At 39.5% G+C, this 24,152-nt stretch overlaps 1 protein-coding gene across 2 annotated transcripts in view; it reads right to left on the minus strand.

The window, feature by feature from the left end:
• Nucleotides 1-8,906: 8,906 nt before the first annotated feature.
• LOC118809142 (poly [ADP-ribose] polymerase tankyrase-2) overlaps nucleotides 8,907-24,152 on the minus strand; it is a 35,807-nt gene continuing 20,561 nt past the window's right edge. Inside the window, exons 18-27 of one of the 2 annotated variants that reach the window (XM_036572145.1) lie at nucleotides 21,643-21,831; nucleotides 15,195-15,432; nucleotides 14,180-14,262; nucleotides 13,400-13,520; nucleotides 13,073-13,170; nucleotides 12,713-12,787; nucleotides 12,486-12,591; nucleotides 11,429-11,615; nucleotides 10,602-10,758; nucleotides 8,907-9,978 (exon numbers count right to left, since the gene is read on the minus strand). In XM_036572145.1, the coding sequence (XP_036428038.1) occupies nucleotides 9,919-9,978; nucleotides 10,602-10,758; nucleotides 11,429-11,615; nucleotides 12,486-12,591; nucleotides 12,713-12,787; nucleotides 13,073-13,170; nucleotides 13,400-13,520; nucleotides 14,180-14,262; nucleotides 15,195-15,432; nucleotides 21,643-21,831 (1,314 nt within the window). In that variant the 3' untranslated portion in view covers nucleotides 8,907-9,918. The remainder of the gene's footprint in view (nucleotides 9,979-10,601; nucleotides 10,759-11,428; nucleotides 11,616-12,485; nucleotides 12,592-12,712; nucleotides 12,788-13,072; nucleotides 13,171-13,399; nucleotides 13,521-14,179; nucleotides 14,263-15,194; nucleotides 15,433-21,642; nucleotides 21,832-24,152) is intronic. The other variant, XM_036572146.1, reaches the window with a different exon arrangement.

The raw sequence follows: 24,152 nt of genomic DNA on the forward strand, positions 1-24,152 counted from the left end.
TTATCGTAATTTTTTAACAGAGAAAATACTCACATTTGTGCAGCCATCTTGCTGGTTTTTCTTTTTTTCTCATAACACTCTGTTTGGAACGTGTCTCTGAAAAACCTCCGTTTGGAGGGCCATGTAGCACTAACACTTCGCCCTAGCCCTCTATCTCAACAAAAATTGGGACACCCTACCCCTAGACATGAATGCGCAAAACAGAGGGCTAAGGGCTAAGTGATAGGGGCAAGGGGTGAAATGGGTCTGGGCCTTCGAAGTTTTTACTTCTTAAGCTTTGCAGTGGAGCTATAAGGCTAAAGTTGCTAACAAGTAATGGAAGCTTATACACTAACACTAAGCACCGTGCAAACTGCATGTGGGAATCACCACACAGTTCTCAAATACGCTTGCTTATGTGGTTTCTGGATCTGTGTGACACTGTTATAATAAACAAAACTGTCTCTATAAACGGCATAAAAAAGCTGAAAACAGTAGCATCAACCACACTGAAGCCTCTATTATGTGCATATTTTTGCCTACTTAGTAATTGTGATTGTTTTTTTCCCCAAGTGACTGCTTTAAAAAATGTTATGAGTAGTTCTCAATGTGAAAGTGTAGTATTTGTAGTTTAAATTTTGATGAAAATCCTTTTGAAAAATATATTTCAATAAATATCAATGGAATGAGACATTGTGGTACAACTAAAGCAGTATAAACCAACTTATTTAAAGTGGCAGTTTTTTTTTGTTTTGTTTTGTTTTGTTTTTTTTTACATTTTTTTGTATACTTTTTATATCCCTAGCTGCTCACAGAGGTGCATATTCTTCTCACAGACATCTCTAAGGAAATGATCTGGTAGATTAACTGTTGCACTGTATAAAGCAAATGTATTCTGAAAGTGGCACTTACATTCACTGAGCACTTTATTAGGTGCACATACCTTGTTTCTATACTCATTGCCCATTTTATCAGCTCCACTTACAATACAGGTGCACTTTGTAGTTCTACAGTTATAGACTGTAGTCCATCTGTTTCTCTGCATACTTTGTTAGCTTTTACTCTGTTCTTCAATGGTCAGGACCCCCCACAGGACCACCACAGGGCAGGTACTATTTGGGTGGTGGATCATTGTCAGCACTGCAGTCACAATGCAGTTTTTAAACACCTCAGTGTCACTGCTGGGCTGAGAAAACTAGTTTTTCACAAATGTGTACTAACACAACACACACTAACACACCACCACCACATCAGTGTCACTGCAGTGCTGAGAATGATCCACCACTCAAATAATAGCTATTCTGTGGGGGTCCTAGCCATTGAAGAACAGGGTAAAAGGGGGGTAATAAAGTATGCAGAGAAGCAGATGGACTACAGTCTGTAATTGTAGAACTACAAAGTGCACATATATAGTGAGTAAAGCTGATAAAATGGTCAATGAATGTAGATACAAGGTAGGTGTACCTAATAAAGTGCTCAATAAGTGTATGTTTGCATGTTCCTTTTCTGCAAATCCTGCAGTTTCCCATGTTTGAAGTGTGAAAAAAGGAAATAAACTCTTGTAAATATCTGCTGTGACGTCTGAGAGGCTGCTGAATGTTCTGGACTTTTCTTTGTTCTCCTTCGTTTGTAGGACTGCACAAAATCAATTCTTTGGTTGCCATGGAAACTGTCTGCTTTGGTCAAGCTGCATGAAATTGCAGAATTGGGATCTATGGATTGGACCGGGCAGGAGGAGGTGGGGAGCAATCAACAACTTTATATTTAGGGTGGTTGATTTATTTTAATGCTCACTGGCTGGAGACAGACGTGAAACATGCAGTGTGGTTTCAGAGGAAGGTTTAAGTGTGTATGTGTATCTTTGAAGAAGCCAGAAAAAGGAAGGGACAAATAAAAAATGCACACATGTAACAGACTTCACATCACAGCTCTTTGATGGAGAAAAAAGGCTCCCTGGAGAGTTTTACATAGACATGGGGAGACGGAGCGTGAGAGAGACATATGTGCATGAGTGAGGGAGTGGGGAAGAGAGGGCCGTCTGTCATTACCAAGTGAGGAAAAAAGGGTGAAACAGAAAAGTCTGGAGGGAGGGAAGCCAGGAAGGAAATTAGGCTGTTAATCAGGAGGTGCAGTGTACCCTTACTGTGCTAGAGTCAAAAACACTGACAAATATGTAAAAGTAATGAGTGTAATAAGGTCCCATATCATAGGATTACTTTATAATGTACTATGTAAACACTGAGTGTGTTTACATGCACTCAATAATCCAATCATAATTGGATTTCTGCAGTTATCTGATTATTCAAATGGATTCAAATTATTCAAAATCTCAGTAATCAGATTTCTCAGTCCATGTAAACTCTTACCCGGATTTCTTTCAGATTTCTCAGTCTGCACATGCGCAAGAACAGACCACAGTACCCGTAATGAGCAAGCAGCGCTGCCACGAGATGCCAGCAAAACACTTTCGGAGCTAAGCTGAAACCTGAAACCAACTACATGTTTGACGAAATGAAGGATTTAAATCCTTTTTCTAGATGATGTATGTTAATTTTCATGTAAAGTGGCGTAATCCTTTTTTAAAGCTGCGGCACTGAGCTGGAGTTTTTGTTACATTTACGGCACGTCTTCTTCTGTGAATTTATTGGTTGGTTGCAAAGCAGAAATCTGACGATTGTCTGACTCCTCTAGATCCTATTATCTGATATTATATTACTCTTATATTCTATTACTCAAGAACATATAAACACATTGATCGAATTACTGACAAAATCTGATTTTCTGCAGTTATTGGACTATTAAGTGCATGTAAACGCACTCATTGTTAAAAGTTTCAAAATGTACCGTTCACTCCATCATGGTTGTGATGTCACAACCATAGAACACATTTCCACTGCTCTAGAGTCCTGTGGCAGCACACCGATCTTGAAACGCTTGGAATGGGCAGTAAGACGTTAGCTAAAATAAATACAGTGCCCTTCACAAATATTGGCACCCCTGGTAAACATGAGTAAAATGAGCTGTAAAATACATTCTTTATTGCTTATCCTTCTGGACACAAGGCAAGCAATCTAAGACTATTCCTCCAAACAGAATCTCTCCAGATCCTTCAGATCTCCTCTTCAACATATCTTACAGGTTTTCTCTGGATTTAGGTCAGTGGACTGGTATAGCCATGGCAAAATCTTGATTCTGTGGCGAGTGAACCATTTTTGTGTTGATTTTGAGGAGTACTTTGGATCATTGTCTTGCTGGAAGATCCAACCACGGTCCAGTTTAAGCTTCCTGGCTGAGGCAGTCCAGTTTTGATTTAATCTGTTGTTACTTTATGGAGTCTGTGATACCATGCATCCAAAAGGAGGCCTTTGGAAGAAAAACAGCTCCACAACATCACCGATCCAACACCATGCTTCACAGTGGGGATGAGGTACTTTTCTATATGTGTCTATGTGAATATACATGTTTATTGCTAAAAATCTATACTGTCTCTGTTCTGACCCCAAGACCCAGCTAATGTTTGCTAATATTCCTCATCTGCAGTCCTTGGAGATTCTTTGGTCACTTGAACCATCAACCTCTCTGTACCTGGGGTCAATATAGATATATGTCCTCTTTCCAGAAAATTCTTAAATTCTCCAGTTGCTTTAAACTTCTTGATTATTCGCACATCAGAGTTTTGGAAAAATATTGGCAAATATTGGTGTTTAGTCTTTCAACTATCAACAAGTCTTGCATTTTCCATTTCTTGTTCTGTAATATATCATGTTTTGACCCTTTTTGTGTTTACTGACCCTGAGCTCTCATGACTGAATGTTGGATTGTGTCTAATAAAGCCGCTCAGTGCATGCATTCTGCCAAATTGTTGAAATTTAAGGATTTTTATGAGAATAAATAATATATTGATCATTTTTCATGTAAAAGAATACAATCATTTCCTGAACATAGAATAGCATAAAACATTTTAACAATGCTGTTATAGTTTTTTTTAAAAAAAACTTTTTAAGAGAATGCTGGTAAGATTATCTGCTAAAGGACATTCGCCAGCTTCTTCATGAAATTTTCCTGTTCCACCTTAAATGATGCAGCAGTTACATTCTGGCACCTGAGGCATTACAGTAACTGCTGCGCCATTTAAGGTGGGACAGGAACATTCAAAGAAGAAGCTGGAGAACAGGATGCTGACTTCAGCTTCGTAGATGCTGGTATTTTTTTTTTTTTAAGTTTTTCTTTTTTATAAGATGGTTTATTTTGATAAAAAATATCCTACCTAGAGGTTTTATGTAGGCAGCTATCTATAAATATGCGCTACAGTAGCTACAGGGCATTTCAACAAGGTAGCACAATTTGTCACCAGCAAACTGGAAGAGCGACAGAGCTCGTGCCAAGACCAGAATCAACACTTAGGCCCAAACCCGTTTCACCCTTCGTCCCTACCACGGAGCCCTTAGCCCTCTGTTTCACTCGTTCACGTCTAGGGTTAGGGTGTCCCGATTTTAGTTGAGATAGAGGGGTAGGGCGAAGTGTTAGGGCTACACGGCCCTCCAAACAGAGGCTTTTCAGAGACTCCAAACGGAGTGTTATGAGAAAAAAAAACCGGCAAAATGGCTGCGCGAGCGACCAAAGAAACCTACAAATGTGAGGATTTTCTCCGTTAAAAATTACAACATCCACTGTATTTTCTTAGTTTAATGTCGTTTCAATGTATTATGGTCGTTTTCTTCATAACAAGCATAAAAAATCGCTAATAGCATGCTAATGTCTCGGTAGCTAGCTAGCTAACTTTCCCGTTCCACCTTAAATAGTCCAGCAGTGTTGACGCCTGAAGCGCCAGAATGTAACTGCTGCACCATTTAAGGTGGGATGGGAAAATTCGAACAAGCAGCTGGTGAATAGCTGAACTTCAGCTTCGTATCACCAAAGAATTAGTGGTGGGAGATAATAAATAACTGTCTTATCCCCCTCTTTGAAAGGATATGATGTAATGTAAATGTAACTAAAGCCCAGCGGTGAGGTCGCTGACCTTTTTTCCTTCCCTGCTATCACTGAGGTCGGGCCGGGTCGCCTACAGAGCAGCGCTAGGAGCTGTTAATGAAGCGATGTTTTGTTCTTTGTTTTACTTTGAGGGTTGTCCCATTTCATAGGGCAAGATTTCAACCACTACCCCTTGTAACTCCGTTAGGGTGACACTCGAAAACAAGGGGTAAGAGTGAAAAGAAGAAATGGGATTGGGCCTTTATCTGCTTTTAAAAGGTGAGCAGTGATTAAATTAGATGAAATAACCCCACTAACAGTTACATGGACGCTTCTCTGTATCGCAGTCTGTGTCTAACGGTAGCTCGGTAAGGTTGTCTTAATTAGCTAATGTAGATTTGAATTGAGGCTGATGGACTAAATGGGTTAATAGTTTAAAAGTTTTCTACTTTCATCTTTAAACGTTTCTTTCTAGCAGTATAAAAGTCGAAAGCATTTTAGGAAAATTAATATTTCTTGTTTATTATGGCAAATATTCATTCTGCCTTGTGATTGGTTTAAGAAGTCACATGATGTAAGATGTACGAGTAGGTCGTGTTGCTGTGGGGAAAGAAAGAAAGAAAGACATCCACGACGAGACCGGGAGGATCGACGGTCAACGAAGCTTTTCAAAGCATCAACACAGTTGAACAAACTCTATCAGAGAATGGTTCAGTGTTTTGAAGCGTTTGACACCTGGCTCAACGCTCCCCTCTACTGTCCAGTTTAAAGTCCTACAACGACTGTTTCCTACTGATTCTCATTTTCCCATTGAAGCTTATTCGCACAAAAAAATATATATATATATTACAACACGAATATGTTAATTTGATCATTTGAACATTGAATAAATATACCACTGACATATGACTTTATTTGCCCATTACATTGGCTTCTCATCATGCATACATCAGTAATGAAGAGTCATAGACGGGGTGTTGTTTGAGTATGATAGCGTTTGGTCACATATCATGCATCTCACTTTATTTTGGCATTTTGCCAATACGCATAGCCTGCGTCTCTTTCTTGAGCCCCACTATAGATGTTTAATTAATGGAACAATCTCTGTGACTCAAGTATTTTTTTCACACAATTTTGATCTTCCTCTGGGTAAGTGGGCATGAATGGGTTCAGACACAAAATAGGCCAAACAATGCATAAATTATTTATTTATATTTATATTTAAAAATAAAACAATGTTATTTTAACAGTTACACCTTCTTGAGCCTCAATTTAGCATATTGGTTTTTAAATCAATCATGTAGAGCTCCGAGCACCACAGAAGTGCTTGTCCCCACAGTCATGTTTAAAGAGTGCCATATTTTGAGGTAAAAAAACATATTTTTCTGCTATTTTAACTACAATAATCTATACATGACTATGGAATATATAAATTAAATGAATTAAACAAATAGCAAATAAATCTTATAAAATATACAATTAAAGTTGCGGTCCCCAGAAGTCGTGTCACTGGTGTTACCACGTAACAAAATTGTCTTATTTTTAGAATGCAGTGGCTAGTGGCAGGACACGGCTCTCTGGCACTGATGAGCAGCGTAGATGGAATTCAGGGGGCGAGAGCAGATAAACTTCAGGCATCAGGGGGCAGATGATGTGTATGAAGTATATGCAGCAGAATGGGGTGAAAGGCTCACAGCCACACCTTATTATCTGTCACATGGTGATTTCAGGGAGTCTACACCAACAAAACTACTCTTTTGTCTAAAGAACAGTTATTTAGAAAAGTGCCCCACCACCCCATCAAAACATGGAGACAAGCTAGTTGGTGGAGATAGCAGTCTGCTACTACAGGCCCATCAGCAACACAGTGAAATCTTGCAGTAAGTGTAAAGCATTATATAAATTATAAAGTATTAATAGTTGTATTTGTATATTTACATGTTGATGCACACATTTTCTAAGCAGCTTACCCTTCTGGGTCACAGAATGAGCTGGAGTCTATCCCAGCAGTCATCGGTCAGAAGGCAGGAAACGCCTGGGACAAGTTGCCAGTCTATTGCAGGGCAGACACACAGATATATACAGTAACACCTAGGGGCAATTTAGTGTGTCCAGTTGGCCTGACCTCATGTCTTTTGACTGTGGGAAGAAACCGGAGCCCACAGAGGAAAGGACCCTGGCTGCCTGGCCAGACATCAAACCCAGGCCCTTCTTGCTGGAGGCAGCAGTGCTACCAACTCCGCCACCATGCTGCCCATGTTCATACAGTTCTAAACAATTCATTCTGATGTAGGAGTTGTTTATAGTTCTATCTGCATTCCACATTCCACATCTATACTACTGTAAACCAGTTCTCTGTACAAATTATTTACAGCTATGTCTATGTACATTTTCATACTCATACACACACACACACACACACACACACACACACAAACACGCAATTATCGAAAGCTGCTCATCTTCCTGGGTCGCGTGGGTGCTGAAGCCTATCCCAGCGGTCATTGGGCGGAAGCATATGGTTCTAAGCAGCATCAAAAATGGTTCTGTAGTTACAATGTCAAGCTTGTAACAACAGAAGAATGTTTTTTGGTGATGTATAGAACCATTTTCAAAAAGGTTTAATATGGAACCATATATCCCACCAGTCCAACACATTTTCCATCAATCAGAAGAACCATTTAGCCATGCAGACAACACTTCAAGCATGTAAGGGTTCAATATAGAGCTCATTGTTTTAAACAGAGTCATTGCCTTTACTAAAGAACCATTGAAGAACCATTTTTTAAGTGTGTTCTACAAAATCCTAGGAGGGATACCAGAGAGTACTACAGAAAAATGACATGAGTACCATAAATTTAGCACAGAAAAAAACTATTATCTGTGTTAAAGCATCCCAAAAAATTAATAATAGCCATTGCTTCACCTGCTTTTCCTCTTTTCTGTATTTTTAATATTTTATCCTAATGGTTAAACCTTCTATTCTTGTTCTTTTAATTATTCTTATTTTTGCTGCATAACTTGTCCCGCAGTTTTCAAGATATCAACACCGTTGCAACTCCAGATTGTCCAGTCTGATTGTGTGATTCGGGCTTGTATAGAGTTTTTTGATCGGATGTGCGGATTCTGAATATTTTCCCATAGGAATGAAGTGGTGAAAAATTGCATGACAGTCTACTGTACTTCCGCTTGACCAAAAGACTCCGTTTCACACTATCTCAGGGCAGCCCCCCAAGCACAAATTCAGTGTTATTCTGACCGGCACTCATCTGTTTGTCTTTTTTTTTTCCATCCCTTGTTTCTCCCATTCATTTTCGCCATTACTCAAACTCTATTACTTCTTTGCCTGACAGCCACCAAACTACATGTCCCCACTCAGGGCAGGTCCTCAAGCTCTAATCCACAGGCATACTGACCTGCACTCCTCTGTGTGTCGTTTTGTCATCCCTCGTTCCTCCCATAGAGTCCTATTCGAAGCCTCCAACGAAGCCTGAATCTGTCTTTTTCCCGAAAGCGACCAAAGTACATGTACACATTCAGGGCAGGTCCTCGTGCTCTAACCCAAAGCCATACCGACCCGCACTCCTCTGTGTGTCATTTTTTTTATCCCTCATTCCTCTCATAGTCTCCCATTCATTTTCAACAACACGTAGTTACCACTTATCAACTCCCCATGAACGACATAAAACACCTTATACACCACGGCAACTGCCTAGGAGTAATTTAGCAATGGCATAGCAAGTGCCTAGCAACACCTTAGAACCCACCTGGGATATCATAGTAACCTATGCGTTTCCGTTCTGCATTTCCTTCAGGAATTGCAGGTTTCTAGTTTTTAGTACAATGGGACAAATAGGAAGTGGACAGGCTCCCAGTGAAGTGGGTCTGGGGTTCATTTCTCAGCCTAATTCAGTCCTACAAAGTGTTCATCTTCAGTAACATAACAGCACTCTTGGTTTTGAGACACATTGATTTATTCATAGAGTTTATGTTTCTGATAGTTTAACTCTGTAGTGTTATAATAATAAAAAACAGGTATTCATAAAGATCTTTATTTCGTATTTTTCTGCTCTTCTTCCCCCAGTGTAGCACTGAAGTAGCGCAAAGCAAAAACACATCTCAAACATGACATTACGATGAATTCATGCACAACAGACAAGTGCACCAGAGACATTATGCAACAACAGCATAGAAGTGGAAAGGCTTGTTATGTCTTTTCTAACTACTTGCTCAGCTGCTCTTGAAACAGTCCGTCTGCCACAGGCTGCTCTGTTTTATGACAGACGACTAACTTTCGCCTTTTCCTTCACATTTTTGATTTTTCTTTTAAATGATCTGGAGATTTTCCTTGCCAATTTTTTTTAGAATTAAAAGTGAAAGACATCTAAACTGACAACTCCTCACAGACAGTGTCATCATTAGAATGGAAGAAATTGATGCTGAGCGAATTTGGCTTGCTATCATAATGTTCTCTCCTCACACCATGTAACAATATTCAGTGTATTACTAGCAGTGTTTCACCGGATCTCCTTTGGAAGTTACCTGCATGTATCACAACAGCAAAACAGGAAGAAAATGGCATACACATTGGTAAAGTCATCCCCCAAGCATATAACTCTCATAATACAAATTTAAATAAGTTAACATGCTAGTACAAAAAATATAAATACACAATTGTCTTTGTAAAATAAATAAGCCACCTTTGTGATGTGTTCTGAACTGAAACCTGAAAGTTAGTGATTTACAGTATCAGCGACTGACTGGTTGAAAGCCTAGTGCTAACCAGCTCCTACAGACAGAGTTATAAACACACAAATGGAGTAAACTGTAAAGTAATAAATATAAAATGTAGGCTGTATTAAGAAAAGATGAAACAAAAACATTTTATACAGCATATGATGAGAATGAGTATGTGCATGCAGTAGGCAGAACAGTCTCTTTCCACACAGAAAGTGAAGAATCCTGGTGTTACTCTGTAGTCCCATCTGGTCTGATGATCTGATAAGTAATCAAATATTCAGGATAAGCCTAGAAGGAAGAACATCATGAGAATAAAAACAAAAACTTCATTCCTTTACACATAACTGTATACGTAGCATCTTGCTACTTGGAAATATAGCACTTCGATTAGAGACTTCTAGTATAATTACACCACAAATAAAACAATTCCACAGTTTTGAGTCAAAACAAAACAAACTGGCACAATTTATGAATAAATAGTTAGAAGTGAGGTAAACATTCATTTTGCATCAGCATTTTGCTTGAAAACTAGTATGATCCATGAACCAAAGGCTATCAGCACTACAGGAACAATTTCCCAGCTTCGAGTCAAGTCCCTGGCTAAAGAGGATTTTCAATGTAATCTGGTCCAGAACTAGATTAATCCCTTAAAAAGACCTATATGTAGACCCGCACCTCAGTTACTCACTCTTACTACATAATTTGCAAATTAGTTTCATTGTAATCCCTGAAGACTTCATAAGAGCTAGTGAAAATGAGTTCATATGAGTTCCTGAATAATTTATTACAGTTATTCAGTGAAAAGTCTTAGGGATAATCACTGAATAACAGGCCTGCAGTTTAAGGGGTTTAAACAGTATTACACTGCTACCGATTCATTAGTGTGAAGCATGAAATAAGGAATCTGGTACCTGCTCTCCTCTGTAGATGACGTACTCAGCAAGCGCAAGGCCGTTAACACTGGGCCTGCCAGAGACTGAGTGGTGACCTGGTGGCGAATGAGCCATCTTCATGGCACTGAACTGTAGGAAGGATTTCCCCAGAGTCACGCGGCAGAACAGCAGATGTCTGGAGGCAGCAAGTTAGAAAACTCTTAATACACCAAAATAGGCTTGCACAGTAGTATCGGAAAACTTTCAAAAATGCCTGAAATTAAAAATGAGGGCAAAAAATAATAAAACATTAAAAATCTTAAAAAAACCTTAATAAATATTAATATTTGATAAGTTGTATATTTGAGCTATGTAGAGATCGCATGTGAAACAGTGCTTCTGTGGACAGCATGGTCGCCTGTGATTGATTTGTTCACAATGTATTTTTAAAAAGTCATTGGACTGTTCAGCGACACAGATGTGAATGATGCAGTAAACACTGGACGCTTTTTGAAGAAAAGATCTAAATTCATTTCTAAATCTGCATTAGCATCAGTGGGAAACAGAACAGACCTATACATGGAACAACAAAATTTAATTGGCCCATCGCCACTAACTGAAACTGCGAGAGCATAATCTATGATGTAAATCTAAACTATTGAGTAACAGTTTCACTGAAATTTTTTAAAATTAAAGTATATATTGACTAGATCACAACTGCATGTCAAAGTCAAAATTGCCCCAGATAATCCAGACCAGATGATAAAAGAAAAAAAAAAAACTGACACTGGCTGAAAGAGTCCAGCATTTCAGTTGGCCAACTTGTCTGACGTGACTGCAAGAAATAATACACACAAATATCTCACCTCTGACACATATAGCATGATCTGTCCTTGTGAAGAGGGCATCCTGTGCCTCCTCCTATTCCATATACATACTGGTTGCTCTTTGAGGAGTTCTCAGCAAAGTAGATCCCCGCTCCAAACATTCCTCCGATGTAGGCATGCCTCTCGTCGAAGCCTTTGTGAATGATAGCATTTACAAATGGTGAACCTATAGAACAAAAAAAAACAATTAAGCGAATCCACAGAAAAACATTTCAGTTTATTAAAGAACCCTGTTGAAACCATGCTGTATTCAAAATTTTCACATAATGTAAAGGTTCTTTATAAATGTAAAGTTTCTAAATATTACAAAGTGCTGCTTTAAGCAATCTAAAATAGATGTGCTTATGTGATTTCTGCTCTCTGTAGATATGGACAAACAAATACAGCATAGCTAAAACAGTAGCTAGGCTGGATTTTATACATATTTATATGTTTATATGTTCTTTTTTATAACAGACAACACTAAAAAAAAAACGTGAATTCATCGTCAAGAGTCTTGCTAACTGTGGGTCGCATATACAATGGACGGACCTGGTTTTGACAGCTGTCTGTCCACTGTACATAGCTGTAGTCCTAACAGTGCAGAGACGCTGGGACTGAACATGCTGTCACACTTCGCCTACCGAACCACTGTGAATGCCACAGGGGAAAACAGTTTTGATAGGATATCGTGCAAAACACATGACTTTCAGCCTGCTACATCAACACTTACACCATCAGCATTTTTCGCATTTCTCCTTCATTGATTAAGCAACTTTTCCAACGCATCCAATCGTAAAAACTTCTTTAGACATGGTTTCCACATTTCTGGCTTGTCATACAGAAACTACATAGGCAAGGCTTGATGAGATTACTTGTTGCAGCTTGCAAATGGTGTTTGCACAGTACTGCACTGGTGTCTATGTGCTTCCATTGACTGCTAGCTTCATTTGCCTCCAGCAACTAAAATACTCCAACCATGCTCACAGTTGGGGCAGGGGCCAAGTTGTGTAGATTTGCCAAACACACACTTTAGCAAACTTTGTGGAATCCTCACCATGGAACAGCATGCGTTCATTGGAGTGGTTGTGGTTCTCCTCCGACACTTCTTTCCTGCGATGGGTGTATCTCTCCCATAGTTTCTTATTGCACACCTTCTGAATCTGTATTGAACACAGCACAATGTTTGGGTGTTGATTTACAAAATCACAAACCCTTCTCAAATCAGGCCTCCTGCATGGAGCTGTATGTTCTCTACTCTTCAGATTAGGAATACAGTTTTACCTTCAGGATATTGTATCTGCTGAAAACTCCACCAGCGTGGCCTCCATCTCTGTGTTCTCTTATTGTACTTTGCATCTAATCAAAGATAACATGATGACATCAGAGGAATTAGATGTTCCTTGAAGTGTCCCTTGAGTTATATTTGTTGTCTCTGACTGTGTAAACCATTCAAACTTCAGATACTTAGTATGACTCATAATAACTGATAAGTGATTGCATCAAACAAGGCTTTAATGTAGCAGATTCAACTCATCCTTCTTGCATATTGTTTCATGAGGATGACCAATACATGACCTGATCTGACAAAACGCAATCAAACTACATGTTGTTCTGAAAGGAAAAGAAAAAAAAGAAGTGTACCTCCTCTTCAACAGATTGAAATTCCTTGTCATCTGAAGCCAAGTCAATCAATATAGTTCCACTGTTGGCTGTGTTTAAAGTCAAGTAAGGGTTCAAACCTGTAATGGAGCAGAGAAGACTTTAATTAAATACATCAATTAGTTCGGTTCCACATAATATCTCTACTTCTGAGCAAAAAACATGACCTAAAATCCTGAAGTCTAAAAGGAATTTTCAGCTGTAATTACAATACAAGTGATCGAAAGTGCATGGACACTGTCTCTAATGAAAACTTTCCTTGAGGCACATTAACAACAATAAAAGCTCTGGAGCAAAAGCAGTACTTACTCTGAGGCCCACTAATGAGCCTCTCCACCCCTTTGATGATCTTGTGCCTGTGGCCATAAGCATTGATGCCTATCTCCTTCAGCTCTTTGTGCCCCATTTCGACCAAGACGTCCAGAGTTATCTTTAAACAGAGTCCCAAATTTTACACAAGAATGTTTGGGCACGTGCTGAATTAAGCCCAATTTCCTAAACAACACTGTAGGACAATTTACAGGGTGATTCAAAAAGATTAATCCGATTTCAAAATGATTTATTTCACTTGTAAATCGTTACAGAACAATGCAGTAAGTTGTAAATGTTTTAAGTGAGCATAAAATTTACTATGTAAGTTTATAAGTGCTCAATAGGAAACTCCTCCAGCTTTACGGACAACATCAACGCCGTAGTCAAATTCATCCCATACTCCATTGAGCATGTTGGGTGTCTCTGTACTCACAGCTCTTTCAATGCGATTTCAGAGATCATCCAGTGTTGTGGAACCAAAGACGAACGCTCTGAGCTGTTGGAGGTTCACTGCTGACGAAAATCACGCTGCACAGTTACGGCGGAATCACTCTTATTGAAATGGAGAACGCAAAACGCTTTCTGCTCAGGGGTCTCATCTCCTCGCAGACTGAAGGGAGCCATCTTCCGGTGACAGTTAGAAACTCTATGACCTCCTCTTTCACTTGGTATGTGATTGGTTCCTAGGCGCCTCACAGTTGTTAAAAATATGGGTGCTTTGAAATCGGATTAATCTTTTTGAATCACCATGTAATATTCAGAGCATGTATTATGAACCTGTTCTCTGTCAAAGATCTCCAGAAGATGCTCCAGACCAAGCTTATGAAGAAATTGACTGATACTCAACTCCACAGGCCCACCTGAGAAGAGAGAAAAACATTCATAATTCTTGTAACATCTTTAAAGGAAAGCTCAGCCAAAAAAAAAAAATCAAATATGCACAGTTTTGTACATGTATCCACTGTCCAAAATTTGCTTCAGGTTAATGTTTAAAGTAACAAGAAATTAAAATGGGGAAAATTTACAGACAAAGTCAGGACATACTCCGAAACATAAAAACATACATACAAAAAGACAAAAGTACGCAGCACAGCTAAAAACAGTACAAGCAACAATCTTAAAGACCGTTTTTGTTCCAAATGCTGCTTTACAGAGTTACAGTAAAGTATGATGCCTGCAGAGGTGCAATAAGTTACAATGTGTACTTCATTCTAAACTGATGACACATATCAGGATCTTGTCTGCTAACATTTATCTGCACTCTAGTCTGATGGGACGCAAACTTTCAGTTAGCTAAATGCCTGATAACAAGTAACTAGCTGTCATCATTTCTGGACACAGTGACAGCAACAAGCCTTTTGGAGCAAAATACAGTCTCTGGATTAAAAAAAAAAAAGTTTGTGAAGTTTTAAAAGTAATTCAATAAAAAGTCTGGATTGCAAGACTATATTTCTTACACAACTTGCTGTAGAACTGGTTTGTGTTGTAATATTTGCCCACTAATAATGTACTTTGGGCTTTGTGTTTAGCAGAAAGAAAATTCTTGTTCTCCTCCTACATGTTCTCTAATGTTTTTTGTTTTCCACATCTGTATTTATGTATTAAAGTCCATCACGGTTCCTAACTAGCTGACACCTGTCCACAAATCGTGAATTTATCATCTAGTCTCCTACCTAATGTCTCACTTGGTTTAACCAAGTGTGTGATGAGTTAGGCATGTCTTGACTGATCGACTCCATGTGAAGTAAGAAGAAAACAATCAGCATGAACTAAACACGAGTTACAGTCTCACCCTCCTCAGTCTTCTCTACTCCTATGGCCCCCTCAGCCCCAGAGGGACCCAACACCTCAGGGAAGGCCCCAGTCTGTGGGTCCAGGCTGGAGCCAGAGGGGTGGGGTGTGGAGCTAGAGGACAGGGTGGAGGACACCATGCCACTAGATGCTGACACACTGATGACCTGTGGTTTGTAACAAGCTGGTAATGCCGATGGCGGCATGGCTGCAGTCAGCAAGGCACGGACATCATCCGCCTGGAGTGAATTAACAAAAAAACAGAAAAGAGGCGTGAGATCAGTGGTGATGCAATTGATGGTGTTTAAGGGAAAAATTCAAATTTACTCAATTTACCCCCAAATGTAGTCAATCTGTCACTTGTTGGCGGTCCTGAAACTACAAGGCTAATGTAGCCAATAAGTAATGAAAGCTAATACCCAATTAATATGCCTTGTGCAAAGTGCAGGATTAAATTATCACTCACTTATCTCAAACCATGTCACGTTAAATGATAGTCTTGCTTATATGGTTTCTGACACTGTGCTATCCATCTATAAAAACTGACAAAAGTATGCTGTATAGCTAAAAAAACAGTAGTAGCAAAATAACTTTCCTCATACCTTTGTCCATTTTATAGATAACAGTGAGTCCTATAGTATCAGAAACCACAATTAAGTCTACCTGAGATTACTTAATGGGGAATTTCACCAATTTTTCCAAAATATTTGCATAATTACTTCATCAAGATGTAAACAACATCACTGATGCAAAATGCTAGGTTCTATAGAAACTTAAGAGTCAGAACTGTTCATAGTGGTTGTGATAAGAACCAGAAATGAGACATATGACAGCTCTAAAATGTACCTCACAGAAAGCTATTACATGAAATGGTTATGAATATTTGGCATGATGCCCAAGACGTTGTTTACTACTTAAAACATGGCAGGGTGACGCAAGGCAAAATAATTCCCAAAAAAAACATCTTTTTCCATTTTTACCACTTTTTTCCCCTCATCATCATTATTAAATATAAAAATTCAGAAGACCTGTGTTGGTTCATTGATATTTTTTTTTTTATTTGATCATTTTTTTAATTATTATATTTGCATTTTTGACACTATGACCCCTGGTTCGTCACCACTATAAATAAAACTTTGTCAGTAAGTTACTCTATAATGATCTATTTCTCATCACTACCATTTCTGCATGACTGAATTATGCAGACATTTTGACAAAAAAATCATTGGAACTACCCTTTAACAACTCAACATGGTTTGAAGCAAGTGCATGAACATTTTATGATGAAACATTAGCCTTGGGTCTTTAGCACAAAATGAAAGGAGGAAACATCAGAAAACAAACATGTCTGACGGTTAAATAGTGCAAAATTTGGGAGAAAAATGTGTAAATTTGACGTATCTGAAACACAACCAAATGCAGCCGACTGCAGATATATGAACAATGATTCCTGAGGACAGTCAGCACAAGTGCAAATCAGAAACAATGTCTAGGTACAACAAGTAGAGAGTGACAACATAAAAGAGGTTGCCCAAAGACTGGATTGATTATTAGAGTGCAGAATAAGCACACTCGTTCACATGCGCACATAAAGTCATGTTAACACAGGCTTTTGATGGATCCTTTCCCGTCACCCTTCAGTCTAAATACTCCAGCCATGACATGCTCTCAGGCAACACATGAACATAGATGAGCACCACACATGACACCTCTGGAAATGTGAATACAAAGAACCTTGTATGACAAACCCATGCAAAATAGACTCCTGAAGGAATAATTTAACGAAAGCTCAAATTTACACAGTTTACCCCTAAACGCAGTCAAACGGCAATGACGTGTGTGGTGTCCAAAGCTTCTTTAGTATTGCACAACAACTACAAGACTAATGTAGCCATCAAGTAACAGAAGCTTATGTGCACACATAACATTGTGGTTTTGTGTGCACAAGTACCACATGACAATCTACTATGAAGGGCACAATAAAAGGAAGCAAGATTTCAAAGGTTGATTAAAAAATAATAAATAACTATATAACTTTACATTGTGTGCATATTTCATGATGAATGGACCAAAAGAAATTGCCCAAAATTACTTGAAAAAAAAATGATTCCTTTGACTTACATTAAAAGTAAAGTATGTTTTTCCTTCTCCTGTAAAGTTGTCATTTTGGAGATATGAGGTTTTGTTCCGAGAGCAGTGACATATATATGTACATTTTACAACAGAAAGAGTCAAACGCAAGCGTGAGCAGAACACAATGAATCCATTCAGCAAATCAGCGTGCAGTATTCAGGTCAGGTGACGCAATCCCTGCTTCAAACTGTTTTAGGCAGAATAACAAATGGCTCTGTTCTCCCTACAAAGTGCAGGACGCAGGCCTTAAATTAATGGCTACTGCATCTACACAGTGCACAGTCTGTCTAACAAAGAACCACTTTGGATTCAGCCATGTGTGCACAATTCCATATTGGACATAAAGTGCAATATGTGTGTGTAAAAGCCAAAATTAGTGTATAGTGCACTATAGCGCAGTGAGTCATGTGAGACTCAGCCTTCATGAACAGTCTTATAGATTTAAGTCTGTTTTGTTGTTTGGTTTCTTGTATTAACTCCATGGCTTTGTTTAACACTAAAACATAAGAAATCAGTCACTTTATTTCACCAAGTATGTTACACATACAACAAATTTGTCTTGGTGAGTGCACACCTGTATAACATGTAACATACTAAACAGACCGGACAGCACACAGGCTATTTACAAGTATTAAACTAAGGGAAAAATAACAGAAAATGCAATAAATAAAAGAAAGAATAATAATAAAAACCAGCCAATGTGAAAGGAGCTCAGGAGATGTACATATGTAAGGATATCTGTACATATCCAGACACGAATGTCTATACATATGCAGGTCAAGTAGACATGTACTATGAAATATACTATAAAAACTTACACACAGAACATTACAGACTGACACAAACACTAGTAAACATTTACTTGTACAGTAGTGCAAATAAGTATTATACTACAGGAGGAGTTATACTGTAATATTGTAAAGCAAGTTTGTTGGTTCAGTTTAAGTTTAAAGTGTCCACTGTTGTAGATGTCCTGATGTGTTGGCAGACTACAGAGAGTCTCCTGACTGTCTGTCTGTGGCAAGATCAAAGATTTACATCACTACATCCAGTGATCCTCTCCGCTGTCCTGATTATGTGCTGGAGTTTGGCTCATTCTTGTGATGTGGAGGAAACAAACCAGATGGTTATGGATGATGTGTGGATGGACTCGCTGTTTAGAACTGGATCCTCAGACTCTGCGACCGGTTAAATCTCTTCAGCCGTCTTTGCTGTGCTTTCTTGGCGATGGAGACCGTGTTCCTCTTCCACTTCAGATCCCAGTGCCCAGGAACTTAAGTGACTCCACAGTGGAAACCACATCTGCAAACTTCAGGATCTTCACAGTTGGTTCCTGGAGACACAGTCATGTTTGTCAGGAATTCCATGATCCACTGGCAGATGGGATCTGGCACCGACAGCTGGGACAATTTGGCCTGCAGCAGCTCTATCACTATGGTGTTGAATGCCAGAAACAAAGCTCTAGTCCACAAACAGAAGTCTAGGGTAGGTTCTGGACTTTCGAGATGTTGTAGAATGAAGTGCAGGGCCAAGTTGACTGTGTCGTCGACAGACCTTTTAGCTCTGTATGCGAACTGCAGGGGATCCAGCAGAGGGTTTGTAATGGTCTTCGGATGGCCTAGGACCAGGCGTTCAAAGACCTTCATGACTACAGAGGCCTGTAGTCATTGAGTCCAGTGATTTTTTGATCCCTTTTTCCAGCGTGTATTTGTCCAAAGCTGTCCAAGTTCAGCTGAAAACATTGGTTTATTGTTGCTGTATTTCACCTATGCCATAGTTGAAATGCAGCTGTTCTCACAAAAACTGATGTATGATGTTACGGTGTCTGTATATTCGTCTAGGCTCTCTGTTGCCTCTTCAGTAACAGTCCAGTTTGTGTCTCCACTGGTCCTCCTCTTTGCTGTTGTGACAACAGGCTTGTTGGTTTTGAGTTTCTGCCTGTATGTGGGGATGAGGTGTACGAGACTGTGGTCGGAATAACCGAGCCCCGCATGTGACGACACAATAGGCAATTTAACAGTGGTGTAACAATGATCCAAAATGTTCACCCACAGGTGATATGCTGTCTGTACTTGGGCATTTCTTTAGTTAGTTTTGCTCTGGTAGAGTCTTTCAGAATGATGAGTAACGAGTCCAGATTCTTTCTTTCTACTTCCATTATCTGATCAGCCAACAGTTCCTGCAAGTCGCTCATGCGTGTGCCTGGAGGAATGTAAACAGTGACCAGAATGAAAGAAGAAAGCTCTCTGTGAGAGCAGAATGATTTGCAGTTGATGAAAAGTGACTTAGATGAGGAGTGCATGATTTTAGCAGTACTGCGATGTCTTTACACCAGCGTTCGTTGATGTAGAAGCAGATTCCTCTTTCTGTGGTTTTGCCGCTGAGCTCTGTCCGCTCTGTGCGGATGGAAGCCGGGGAGCTGCTGACCCCAGAGCGTCTGTGGTCAGATCCGAAAGCCAGGTCGTGAAGCAGAGGGCAAATGCATGTGAAAAGTCCTTGTAGGTTTGGTTGAGCGAAAGCAGTTCTTCCAATTTGTTGTGCTGAGATCGCAGACTGGACAGGAATGAAGACAGTAAAGGGCTAGATATTCCTAGATTTTCTATGATCAACCGTGAGTGGTATTATTAAGAAAAGTTGAGGCATTTAGGAACCACAGCGACTCAGCTAGAAGTGGCAGAACATGTAAAGTTACAGAGTGGGTTGCCAAATGCTGAGGTGAATGGTGCATAAAAGTCACCAACGCTCTGCTGACTCAATAATTACAGAGTTCCAAACCTCATGGCATTAACATCAGCACAAAAACTGTGCTCTGGAAGCTTCATGGCATGGGTTTCTATGGCTGAGCAGCTGCATGCAAGCCTTACGCCACCATGCACAACGCCAAGTGTCGGATGGAATGGTGTAAAGCACACTGCCACTGGACTCTGGAGCAGTGGAAACATATTCTGTGGAGAGACGAATCACACTTCCCTATCTTTCAGTCTGATGGACGAGTCTAGGTTCAGTGAATGCCAGGAGAATGCTACCTGCCTGACTGCACTGTGCCAACTGTAAAGTTTGGTGGAGGAGGGGTAATGCTATGGGGTTGTTTTTCAGGGGTTGGCCTAGGCCCCTTAGTTCCAGTGAAGGGAAATCTTAATGCTTCAGCAGACCAAGATATTATGGACAGTTGCATACTTCCAACATTGTGGGAACAGCTTGGGCAAGGCCCTTTCTGTTTACAAAGCAAGGTCCATAAAGGCATAGTTGGGCAAGTTTGGTGTGGAAGAACTGGCCCACACAGAGCCCTGACCTCAATCCCATCAAACACCTTTGGGATGAATTTAGAATTTATCATACAAATAAACCAATTTCAAGCACTAAAACCAAAATTATCCATCAAACTGACTTTTGAAAAACTGTGATATAAGTTTCGATTTATTGATTTAAAAAAAGTACTATTTTATATATGTTTCTATTGCTAATTTCATGTTTGTCACAACTTCTGTACCTTTGGCTTTCCTGAATTCTCAATAATCTACTGATAAGGAAATGGTGTCAGTTGTGCTGTATATTTGATTTTATGCTTTTTTACTCAGAACCATTCTGGACATCTTTCTGTAAGTGCTGAAAAGTGGCAACATTCCTCTTAAAAACACTCGTCTCCTTCTCCAACTACACAGTTCTACTATGCTGTCTGTGTTTGTTGTAAGAGAGATATGAGGGAAAATGGTCATGTGACATAAAATTTGTGTGTAAATGTGTCATTTTTCTCCCCCAAAAAGTTTCCAGTGTACGTTTTGCAATTTCAGGTATCGACAATTTTTCTGCTGAAGTTGAATGGATAAGTTTGGTTGACATTCATAAAATATTACAAACCGTTGAAGCATTAAAAATGTTTATCGTAAAAAAAATCCTTTGGAATCAAAGAAGCAAGCTATGGACACCAAATATGTCATGGTTGATCGACTACAGTTAGAGTAATGGGATAATTGTGTAGACCTGATTCTTCACTATAAGTATTCCTTCAAAAGGTGCAATAAGTACTTTTCCATGAAATATCGAAAATACCTATTTGACTTGTATCCAGAGACAAAACCTTTCTCTTTCTATAATGATCTTTTCCACTGATTCTTATTCTCTATGACAAGCCAAGAGACCAGTTTGTCAAGCATGACAAACGAAACAAAAATGCTTATTGCACCTTCAGGCAGTGAGTTTTGACGTTTACTTGAGCCAGAAATGAGTGACAGGCCAGTGAAGGGTATACCAGAAGGAGGGGCTAACACCCCTCCCCTGCCTGATGAGACACAGTAGAAGAGGCACTCCTGGGGTACCGTGACAAGGTCCAGCGGTGACTGGCCTTCCTGGTTGCGGAGCGTGGGGTCAGCCCCGTGCGCCAGCAGCAGAGCACACAGCTGTGTCCTGCCTTTCTGTGCCGCCTCATGCAATGGGGTGAATGCCCACTTATCCATGGCGTTGACGCATGCGTTGTATTTGATGAGCAATGCGGCTACGTCCACGTGCTGCAAATGAAACACACAACTTGCTCGCGGGTTGGCTTTCCGGGCCTTTGTATAGGACAGTGGTTCTCAACTGGTGGCTTGGGATCCTAAAGCGGGTAATGTTTGTGTTTTTCTTCTCCATCAAAAAGTCCAGTAAGCCTGCTTACAACTTTCATCTGATGCTGTGCTCATTACCAAATCATACCTCAAATTTCAGACCTTGAACATGGGAAAAATTTGAACAGCATTCCAAAACCCAATCCAAACAACAGGACTCCTGCCCTATGACCTCCGGCCTCACTGACTTTAGACCCACATTATGTGACTTTGACTGAAGCACTCAAAAATCATCACATCTAATTTGTGAGGCTGTAGGGTTGCAAGAGTATAAAAAGTGCTAATAAAACTTGCTTCTATGGTTCATAGGCTACGTTCACATTACCAGGTTGAAGTGACACAAGTCAGATTTTTTGCCCTAATGTGTCTCAGATCTGATGTTTTCTGATCTTCTCGAATTCGACCTGAGCCACTTTCATATGTGGTCCTAGATCGGATACGTATCCGATTCATGGACATGCGACCTTAATGTGAACGCTTAGATCGGAAATCATGTGCTTTTTTTTCGTTTAGTGTTACCATGGCAGCTTTAACAGAAGTTAAAGCCTGTAAAAGGTGGAAAAGCAACACATCTCACCCTTTTTGCCTTCATCTCGCTCTAATAATGAGCAGCTGAGAGCTGATCAGAGTTAATTACCTTCACAACGAAGGCTTGTTCTGCTCAGTAGTTTGTTTGCTGATGATGCACGTGACGTTACTGAGTAAGATGTGCGCATGCAGGTCATTTCAGGACGCCAGTTCGTTCACATTAATGTGAACCATCGTGTCAGAGAGATCAGATTTGAGCAATTTGTAATGTGAACACAGCCATACTGACACCGAAATTTGCACATAAATTTTGTATTACATATATTGAAAACCTTTGTTTATGTAATATTTATATTTATATCTGTTGTTTATGGGTTTGTATATTATTTTTGTACTCTTTCATTCAATTGGTCCTGTGTTTTGCTTTGAATGTAGAGCCTGATTTTTGGAAGTTTGCAAAAAAATCAGCATTAACCCCCTTACAATCTAAATGAATGGCAGAATTAGACAGTGCTATGGCCCTGTGGAATTTCACGCACACGTTAAATCGGTGTGTCTGCAAGTCCGGAAAAGAGATAGGAGATTTAGACTGGGCACAACTTGTAATTCCCACTTGAAAAGTCAAGAGTTTCTCAAGAGCCCTGACTTTGCTTATTTGCAATTCCATGGCATAACATCAACATGGCGACACCCACAGAGCAGAAACTAATAGCATGTTTTCAGTTCTTGTGTATAAAATCACTAAATACAGGGATGCTTACATAACTAAAAGGTTAAGTGGTACTATGCAAGATTTTCAAACAAATTACAGGCTTTAATATAATTTCAGGCAGCAATAATGATTAATAATGGTGTTGGTATAACCAACATCCACTTTTTAAATAAATGGAGCACTAACCACACAACTCTTTTAAACTAATAGATTTTTTTATATGCTCATAGCAGCCAAATAAGCACCGACATACTGTGAACACCCATGCGTGTGGACCTCAAACAGTGGAGGTGGGAAGCAGGAAAGGATGCTCCAAGTTGGAAAGTCAGAGGGGTTTTAAACAGTAATATGCAAGCCTGCGGTCATGAATCAATGAATTAATGAACAACACAAAAACCAACAATAAAATACTTGAATACGGCACAGTCACAGCATTTGGATTTTATCATGCAGGGCCTCAAAATTAAAAATATTACAATAACTATACTAATCATGTTTTTCCTAAATAGCATAATTGCCATTTAGAAACAAAACCTTGCTTCTCAGTTGTGACTTGGTGAAAAATAAGTCAAGCAAGACCAGCTGAGAACCACTGGCGTTAATTTGTAAAAAGAGGATGTGTGTGGCCACCTCAGGCCTGCTGATCCTTTCTCCTTCTCATATATTCACTTTAATATTCCATACAAATGCAAAGACCCACACCCACAGATTCATCCTGAAATACCTTGCTTTGTTACTGTTGAGTAAATACTGCCCTCCAAAGACAGTCAAGGTTAAGATTTACTGAGCACAGCTAACATAAAGAAAGAAGAATAAATAACAGCATTTAGAGATTAGTATTGTGATAACATTCATTCTGAGAATACTATTTCCAAACGATCTTTCCTGAAGCAGAGAAAAACTTAAATAGGGTTCATCATGATGAAACTCCAGAGTTCAGTCTTGTCATTTTAGCTCAAAGTGTTTAGCTAAAAAGCTTAGAGAA

Source organism: Colossoma macropomum, unplaced genomic scaffold, assembly GCF_904425465.1.
Source record: "Colossoma macropomum unplaced genomic scaffold, Colossoma_macropomum, whole genome shotgun sequence".
Lineage (NCBI taxonomy): Eukaryota > Metazoa > Chordata > Actinopteri > Characiformes > Serrasalmidae > Colossoma > Colossoma macropomum.